This window comes from Carassius auratus, unplaced genomic scaffold (genome assembly GCF_003368295.1).
Source record: "Carassius auratus strain Wakin unplaced genomic scaffold, ASM336829v1 scaf_tig00022091, whole genome shotgun sequence".
NCBI lineage: Eukaryota > Metazoa > Chordata > Actinopteri > Cypriniformes > Cyprinidae > Carassius > Carassius auratus.
The window spans coordinates 41353-50688 of record NW_020525165.1 but is presented as its reverse complement, the minus strand read 5'-3'; the positions used below and the strand labels follow the sequence as shown (position 1 = coordinate 50688).

General features: G+C 41.0%; 1 protein-coding gene across 4 annotated transcripts; it reads left to right on the top strand.

Annotated features, from left to right (window-relative positions):
- Positions 1-1864: 1864 nt before the first annotated feature.
- On the top strand, positions 1865-8713 carry LOC113077293 (transcriptional repressor protein YY1-like). Of its 4 annotated transcripts, none has more exons than XM_026249711.1 (6): positions 1865-2875; positions 4513-4720; positions 6517-6561; positions 6697-6757; positions 7530-7688; positions 7998-8713. In XM_026249711.1, exons 1-6 carry the CDS (start codon positions 2401-2403, stop codon positions 8178-8180), a joined length of 1131 nt encoding a protein of 376 aa, XP_026105496.1. In that variant the 5' UTR covers positions 1865-2400; the 3' UTR covers positions 8181-8713. The 4 variants fall into 4 exon arrangements, with proteins under 4 accessions (XP_026105496.1, XP_026105497.1, XP_026105498.1 ...); XM_026249712.1 differs by having other exon boundaries at positions 1868-2875; positions 4513-4675; XM_026249713.1 differs by lacking the exon at positions 6517-6561 and having other exon boundaries at positions 1869-2875.
- Positions 8714-9336: the final 623 nt, after the last annotated feature.

The following is a 9336-nucleotide window of genomic DNA, read 5'->3' as shown; positions in this document are numbered from 1 at the left end:
CAGGACGATCAAATCCTTGTTTAGGCTACTGACCAAACATTTCAATCAAATATTCACTTTATGAAATATTCTTTCATTTTTGGACACCTTTTTGCTATAGATGACACAGGCTTTATAATTTCTTCAACAACAAAAAAAAAACGTGCATATCACAACCCTTACAAAAATAAACCATGGTTTTATCATAGTAAAACTGCTTAGTTTCCTTCTGCATGATTTCTGAATACTTGAGACTATAAAATAAATTATAGTCATAATAAAGTTATAGCCACAGGTAAATGTCGAGAGCTACAATTGTGATTTGTAAATAATACAATTTATTCATTTAGTTTTTTTATTTGATTAAAGTTCTTTTTTCACCCCTATAGTAGGTGCTTATTTCATCATCATATTTGAGGAAGGGGGGCACAACAATACACTCCTGCTTATGGGAACCCTTAAGGTGTTGTTATACACGTCTCTGGGAATGTGTGTTCTACCACACACACACACACACACACACACACACACACACACACACTGAAGCACGCGTGGTGTTTTCAGCTCTTCACTATATTAACACATGATGTAGGCTACATATGTGTACGTCAGCGCGCTATGAGAGGATTTCACCATTTCATTTGATAAAACTATCGTCATTTATTCGTATCGTATACACAGACTGACAGAAATGCCAATGTCTTAATGACAACCTGTCAAAATAACATTTTGGTATAACTTGAAGAAACTCAAACAGAAATATAGTAATATTGCACAGAAGAGTTTGCTATACTTCAAGTATTATCATACTTGATATGCTATACTTCCTATTAGCTAATAATAATAGTTAATTAAAAAACACAGAAACTCTGGTTACAACCCACCAAAATAAAAGTTTGGTCTAACTCAAAGAAATTATGTAAGAAATTGCACAGTAAAATATACTTACAAAAAGATATACTAAAACATTATTTTAAAGGAATATCACACAAGGTTTCATAGAAGTTTTAATTTAAGCTTGCCAAAACAATAACACCATATTTTTCATAAACAATTTCTAAAAGTACATTTGTATTTGTGCCTATAATGTTTATTTATTTATTATTATTGTCAGCTAATAAAAGCTATGCTTCAGGATCATATTCATATAACCTTTAAGGCTAAATGTAGCTCTTGACTGGTTGAGTTAGATGATGATTAACACTAAACTGTAGAAAATCAGTTGAGTCTCCCCAGCTGGAAATGGCTGTTAAAATCTTGTGTTTCTTATAATAAATTGACATATTGATAACACTGAATCTTTTATAATGCTCTTAATGACATGTGGATGCATACTGTATGCATTAGTGAGTGTGTGGTGCTTATGGGGTATGGTCACTTATTCCTTATATGAACTGTTTCAAATGCAAGACATTGATTGCATGAGATTAAGTTTGTAAATGATAGCCTGTGTCCTTTTGTAGTGTGCACATATATTTATCATCAATCTGTGATGACTGTGACTAAATTCAGTACATATACGTCTCCCACCCCTCAAAAATTCCTGCCCCCTTCTCGCCACCCCATCAATATTTTTCTAGATCCGCCCCTGATAATTATTATATTGTCAAACAACATATATCAATACGGCGAATTGTAAGGTTTTTTTTTTTTTGCCCCCTCAGATTCCTGATATTCTAATAGTTCGCTCCTAAATTCCTACATAAATTAAATAAAACCTCATGGGTGGTTTTGTGCTCCAGGGTCAGGAACAGTCATCCAAGTGCTGCTCTCGCGAGATCTGGCAGCGGAGCATAAGTGGCGACGTGATTTCAATTCATGTGAGAAGTGGGTCAGTGTTGCCAGGTCCGCGGTCTTCCGGCGGAATTGGGCTGTTACCCTCACAATGTTGACCCGGTTGACCCGAGTTGTGTTTCATGTCCGTGGGTTGAAGCGATATTTGCTAGCGACGCAAAGTGAAGCGTTCAACACAATTGTATCAGAAGAACACGGTTTATTATGTGGCCATCTAGTGGTCATAAAATGAATAACGCCTTCGCTTCGTTTGAACCGAGAAGGGTCTCTTGTTTGAACCAGATTCTGAAGCAGTCACGTGGCTTTCAAGCGAACGAAGCGTAGGACGTCATAGATCACGTGTGTTTGTCAAAACAAATCGAGCTCCTCTACAGTGTTGTTTCTCGATGCAAGCTTCGAAGCTTTAGTGTTGAACATAACTGTTAAAACCCTGCGATAGGAACTGTACGAGGGGAACCGTACCAGAAAACCTGCATTTTATCTCCATATTTTGAGCAGCAATTGGTCGAGTTTTGTCGGGGAAACTTGGCAACCCTGGAGTGGAGCGTTATTTGTGTTATCGGAGCGTGTGTGAGACAGCGCGTCGCGAGCGAGGGTTGAACGCCACAGACAGCGGACTCGAGGAACATGGCATCCGGCGAGACGCTGTACATCGAGGCGGACGGCTCGGAGATGCCCGCGGAGATCGTGGAGCTGCACGAGATCGAGGTAGAGACCATCGAGACTACGGTGATCGGAGACGAGCAGCCCATGATCGCGCTGCAGCCGCTGCTCACAGACGACCCCCGGGAGGTGATCCTGGTCCAGACCCGCGAGGAGGTGGTCGGCGGAGACGAGTCGGAGCTCCGCGGTGAAGACGACTTCGAGGAGCGGATCCTCATCCCGGTGCCCGCCGAGGAGCACTACATCGGGCAGACGCTGCTGACAGTCGCGGGCAAGAGCTCCGCGGGGCGGCTGGGGAAGAGAGCGGCGTCCGGGGGCAAGAGAGCGGGCAAGAAGAGCTACCTGAGCGCGGCGGAGGCCTGCGGGAGGAAATGGGAGCAGAAGCAGGTCCAGATCAAGACTCTGGAGGGCGAGTTCTCCGTCACGATGTGGTCTTCGGGTGAGTCTCGTTTCCCGTGGAGTGCCTCGGCAGGCAGGGCGTTGTCCCCTCCGCGCTCGGTCCTCTCTGCGGCTCTTCGCACTGTTTATGTTTTGAACGGAGGCCATGTTTTGGACTGTCTATGGGCGCCGCCATGTTCCCGAGTCCAGTATGGCGGCCCTGGAAAGATGGCGACGGCGCGGCGGATTGGATTAGGCGCGAGAGCGCTGCGGCTGCCCGCGTGTAGGCCGCGAGACTAGAGTGACCGTTAAAAACCGTTATAAACACGGATTTTGAATTTTGGCTTCAGAGGGAAGCGATCGCGCACCAGTTTGGATTTAAATACTCGTCAAGGTGTGACGCTTGTTTATTTTTAGTTAAGCCTCTGTCACTGTTGTTGTCCTAACTAACGTTAACCGCGACGCGACTTAAATGGCAATCGGAGTTTTTGTCCCAACTAACCGCGACGGCGACATGCTAAATTTCTATTTTAGAAACGGTTTCTATTTCCGCTACAGCACAATAACATACAAACTCTGACAGTGATAATCTCAGGAACTGATTGTGTGCTTTATTCAGGGCTAAAAGTGTTTAATGTGAGTTTGAAAGCAACAACAGATGTTAAAATAAATTAAAACTGCGAACAAACAAGCATATCCCACAACAAATATGGTATCAGTCACTCATTTAGTAAGGTGATGTACAGTTATGTTAAAATGTTTAATATGATCATATCCAGAGACCCGCCCACACGCTTCTGATTGGCTGTGATATTTGATTGACTGTTGTTTGAACTCGTCGCTGGAATCTTGTTTTGTTACGTGCATTTGGAACATTAATTACTCATTCTCATGTTGTTCCAAACCCGTAAGACCTTCGTTCGTCTCCGGAACACAGAGGATATTGTTGATGCATTCCGAGAGCTCTCGGTCTCTGAGCCTCAACAGTCAGCAATAATATTACCAAGCGTTAAAACAGCGAGGACATCGCGGGGCTGTTTTGTAAACAACTCAGAGTAATGACGTCATCTGCATAAAACGATATGATTGGCTGAACAAATTTGCTGGGATTTTTGAAAAGGTCCTGAAAGGAAGAAGCCATTTCTCAAAATGATACTTAATTGATGTGGATTCTCTAATTAACGGGTTGTATTGAATTCCACTGATGTGATCTGAATGGAAAAACAGCTTGACTGAACAAGGTGCTCTGTTTTAATAGATTTAAATAAAACCAACTCGAGGAGGAGGAGCTAAACCATGTGTATTAGACCAACTTGTCAGACAATAATTAATATGAGAAAGAATCAAAGAATGAAAATATACCTTTGCAGCTTCATTTGATCAGATTTTAACAGTGTTGTTCAATACAATCATGTAATTTCTTGATTTGGATATTTTATTTAAGAAATTATTATTGCCTCATAGTTAGTTTACATATATACTAATCAGTATCACATGGATTATTTTAACGATGTCCTCATTGTTTTAACACTTGATCGTGGTATTATTCTTGCGGTCTGTGGGGGTCAGAGAGCTCTCGGATTGCATCAAAAACATCTTCATTTGTTCTGAAGATAAATAAAGGTTTGGAAAGACATGAGGAGGAGTAATTAATGACAGGATTTTCATTTTGGGTGAAGTCTTTCCTTTCTGTCTCAGATGATAAGAAGGACGTGGATCATGAGACGGTGGTGGAGGAGCAGGTCATCGAGGAGGACTCTCCTCCCGATTTCTCCGAGTATATGACGGGAAAGAAGCTCCCGCCCGGAGGGATCCCGGGAATCGACCTGTCGGACCCCAAGCAGCTGGCGGAGTTCGCCAGGTCAGAGGTCACCTTTACTGCCCCATTACCCCATAGAGCCAGTAGGTGTGTACTTCAGGGTCAGAGGTCAAACACACAGCTCTTCAGGTGTTCCTTTTGACAAACTTTTTTTTCCTCCCTTTTCAAATCTCATCATCTGAAGCTTTCCGTTGATTCATGCAACTATCTGAAAATCAGGAATCTGAGGGAGCAAAAACATCTCAATATTGAGAAAATCATCTTTAAAGTTGTTCAGATGAAGTTCTTAGCAATGCATATTACTAATCAAACATTACGTTTTGATGTATTTACGGTAGGAGATTTACTAAATATCTTCATGAACATGATCTTTACTTAATATCCTAATGATTGTTGGCATAAAAGAGAGATCAATGTCTATTACTACAGATATACGTCTGTGCTGCAGGACACTGGTGTAGCTGAGATTAGAAAGGGAGGGGGAGAAACGTTTGGCAAAAGGCGGGTTTGAATTTGGGTTGATCGCGTCACACACATCACTGGAGCTGGTCACTAACACTGGTCTTCTGTAGTGGTCACTAGTAAACAGCCTAAATTAATGTCAGGTGATAAATGATATCAAAGTAATGTTAATCCTATCACACAGCAGAAATAAATGTTACAGCAGCCAGTCAGTGCTCAGAAGTGTGTGTGTGTGTGTGTGTGTGTGTCTGATACACACGTGACCTGCGTCTCTATATGAGGACATGAACACATGCACTTCAGCTTTATGCAGATTCATTTGAGAAACACTGCTGTCAAATACAGCTGAAACTATAATAATAATCGTCACTGGATATATTACTACGGTATACTACAATGCAATTCTTAAAGAAGTAACAATAATATCATTCTTAAAGAATATCATGCAACCAAGCTATTTTTCTTGTGATTATTAATTAATTCAGTTCTGTTGTGCAGCATGGTGTCTGATTGGTTAAACCGTAGCTCCACTGTGAACCGTTATGTTCAGCTTCCTTCTCAAGAGACAGACTTGTGGAAAACATTCCCTTCTCCATTTAAAGACATTTAAAATGCTTGTGAGACATCATTAATGTTTATTAATGGCAAGATAAATCAGGAAGTCATATCAGAATGGAGATCTGAAGTCTTGTTTTCTGAGAAGCTGAACTAAAGGAAGCTGAACTATCTGCTTTGACTGCAGTGTGAAACATCAGGTGTGATCTGTGCGGTGTGATCCGAAGACGCAGGGAAAGATGTTCATATCAAACCGTTTGTTTGGCTCAGACATATTCAAGCGGTTGTTTGTTATTTGTTTATTAATAGTTTATAGCAAACTGTTGAAAGATCAAAGCATCGCTGATACATGTTTACATTTAGAGATCATACTGACTGTGGAAATGTTTACATTTAATGTTAGTAATCAAAGCAGGCCAAATTAATTTAAATTATGAAACGTATACAATTTGACAAAACAAAATTTAATGTTTAATTTATTTATTTTTTTCTTAAATTCATTTTTGTATTGTTATTTTCTGTCTGGCCTGTACTTTAATGGTTAAATTAAAACAAGTAATCAAAAAGCATGTCTAATCAATTTAATTCATAAAACTTTAACAACTCGGTCATTGATTCAGATCAAAGCAAATGAAGATATTTCTCTGATGGTCCCACAACTATCTGATGGAAATGAATGAGTGTTTTAATGTAAGTATGTTTAGTAACCTGTGTGTGTGTGTGTGCGCGTGTGTGTGTGTGTGAGAGGGATCATGTGCACTCCATGTTAGTGTCACTGTACTTCCTGTAGAGATATCCTTGTGTTGATGATGTTCAGTGCTGTGTGGTTGGAGCAGATGTTCACTGTTAGTTGTTTTATTTCTCAGCCCCTTCAGTCCCAGCGGAGCAGGTTTTGTTCGCAGTCCCGTCCGGTGAGTCTTAGACCGAATCTCACTCCTGAGGGCTTGTTATCGGTCACTGGACAGTGTCTGGGGTGATCTGAATGTCCTCTGGCGTGCGCAGAGCATGCTGGGTAACTGATCTGTGCTGTGCTTGTGTTGATGTAGAATGAAGCCGAGGAAGATCAAGGAGGACGACGCTCCTCGGACGATAGCCTGTCCGCACAAAGTGAGTGTGTTCATCCGGACGCGTTAGGAGTGCGCCATACTCACAAAAAATACTCTCTCTATTTCCTTGGATTTCATCGATAATGATAATTAGATTATATTATGCTGAGAGTGATACTGTGCTGGTACCAAATGAAATCAGTATCAAGGAAGTTCATCTTTCACTGCAGAGGAAACACAGAAGCTGCGTCTGAAGTGGATTTAGATGCGTTTACACTCTGTTTAGTGCAGGACATGAATGCATTTAACCTGTAGTTACAAATGCAGAAATACTGTTTTGATATATTAATCATAAAATGTTGAATAGATACTATACATGTGGAATTAAAACCACCAGTAGGTGGCAGCAAGTCACTGTTCACAAGTGAGTCATTTTGATTGAACTGAATCATTTAAACGAATCATTCAGGAACGAATCACCGGCATGTTGCTCAGAGACACAGAACAGCACTGACTGTGTTTGAAATGATTGTTGTTGTTAAAATCGAGCAAAAACTGTCAATATAGTGTCTAAAACGTAAATCGCTTGATTGACAGGTGATCTGACCAATCAGAACACAGATATTACGTGCTTCGCCCTGATCAGGAGCCGCTTCAGTTTCTTCACATTTGAGTCCTGAGACCTTGTTTCATATCAGAAGTAGTAACCTGATAAAAAATAAAATTAACATCACATCTGTAATCATGGTCAGTTGTTTAGAAAACTTTGATCGAAATCTGTGTGTGATATGTATTATATCATATATTCTAACTGACTTCTGATTGTTCTGCAGGGCTGCAGTAAGATGTTCAGGGATAATTCAGCGATGAGGAAGCACCTGCACACTCACGGTCCGCGGGTTCACGTGTGCGCCGAGTGCGGGAAAGCCTTCGTGGAGAGCTCCAAACTCAAGCGGCATCAGCTGGTGCACACCGGAGAGAAACCCTTCCAGGTACGGCCAGGTCACACACATACGGTCTCATTTACAGCCAAAAAAATAGAATAAACCGTTATTTCAACAAGAAAACATCAAATTTGAAATGTAATGCAGGGAATTCTGGGAAATTCATTTTACGGTTATTCACTGTAAATATACATTCTTTTTTCACTTCCAAAAACGGTACACTACAGTAAAATGACATGTCGTGTCTAAAACAGTCTGTAGTTTCTACTTTAGCATGTTTCCAGTGTTTTACCGTTTCGATCAGAGGATCGTCTGTTGGAGAGCGTCTCTAATCGTGCTGTGCTCCTCTCCGTCTAGTGCACGTTCGAGGGCTGTGGGAAGCGCTTCTCTCTGGACTTTAATCTTCGGACACACGTCCGGATTCACACCGGGGACCGGCCCTACGTTTGCCCGTTCGACGGATGCAATAAAAAGTTTGCTCAGTCCACCAACCTCAAATCACACATCCTGACACACGCCAAAGCCAAAAACACCCAGTGAACCTCACACTGCTCGAGTCATCTTCACCACGCTTTTACCAGAGACCACACCAGAACATCCCTCTTCTCCAGTGTTCCTGCTGCCTCTTCTTATAGCTTTAATGCTCTGTGTGTCCGAGTGTGCACATTGTGCACTTGTTCTGAGGCTCGTGATCATGAGATGATGTTTTCTTCGGTCGTGACGGAGCATGAACGATCGGCTGGACGCTGCGGAGCGGCAGTAAACCTCACCGTTAACTCTTTCCTCCTTGTTTGATCGTATGTTAAAGGTCTTGTGTTAATATTCACACCTCACCTGTATTTCAGTAAACTGTTATTAAAGAGGCTTTCCTGGAATCATACTGACATGGAATGAAATCTGACAGACTTTAGTGTTATTTAAATACTATTATGGTGTTTATTAGTATTTATAACCTTTATATTTCAAGTTTCAAATATTTTCTATACATTTTGATTTCAGTATTTCAGCTTTAACATGTTTAAATTTTTGACAATTTATCCAGCTTTTTTTTTTAAATCTTTTTTTTTTCTTTCTTTTTTGTAAAAATTTTCAGTTTGAAATTGCTTGTAAATTTCACAAATAATTACATAGAAATGCATTCAATTAAATGTGATTTTTTTTTTGAAGTAGAAAAATGTAAATAGTATTTTCTTATAAAATATAGTCCAGTGATTATTTAAGTCTAGTTGTCTGGATGTTAGCCCACAGATGAAGTGTGTGTGTGTGTGTGTGTGTGTGTGTGTGTGTCTGTGGTCAGGTGATCGCTGATGTGTGTGTGTGTGTCTGTGGTCAGGTGATCGCTGATGTGTGTGTGTGTGTGTGTGATCGTGAGATCTGATGAATGATGATCAGATGTTACAGATACTGCAGGAAGGGACTAGACCGAGCTGATGAACTAGTGTCTGGTTCAGTGTCCGGTCAGTCCAGTTCATCATCAGATGCATTAATGCTGTTTTAATGTCTGTCTGGTTCTTGAGGAGAGTATGAAAGACTCTGATTCTCCAGATACTCTGCTTTAATGAGCTCCGAGTTCATGAAGACTCCACAGCTGCTTCACGTTCAGTGATGCACACACACACACACACACTCTCTGTCTCTCACACAAACACACACTCTCTCTCTGTCTCTCTCACACACACACACACACACACACTCT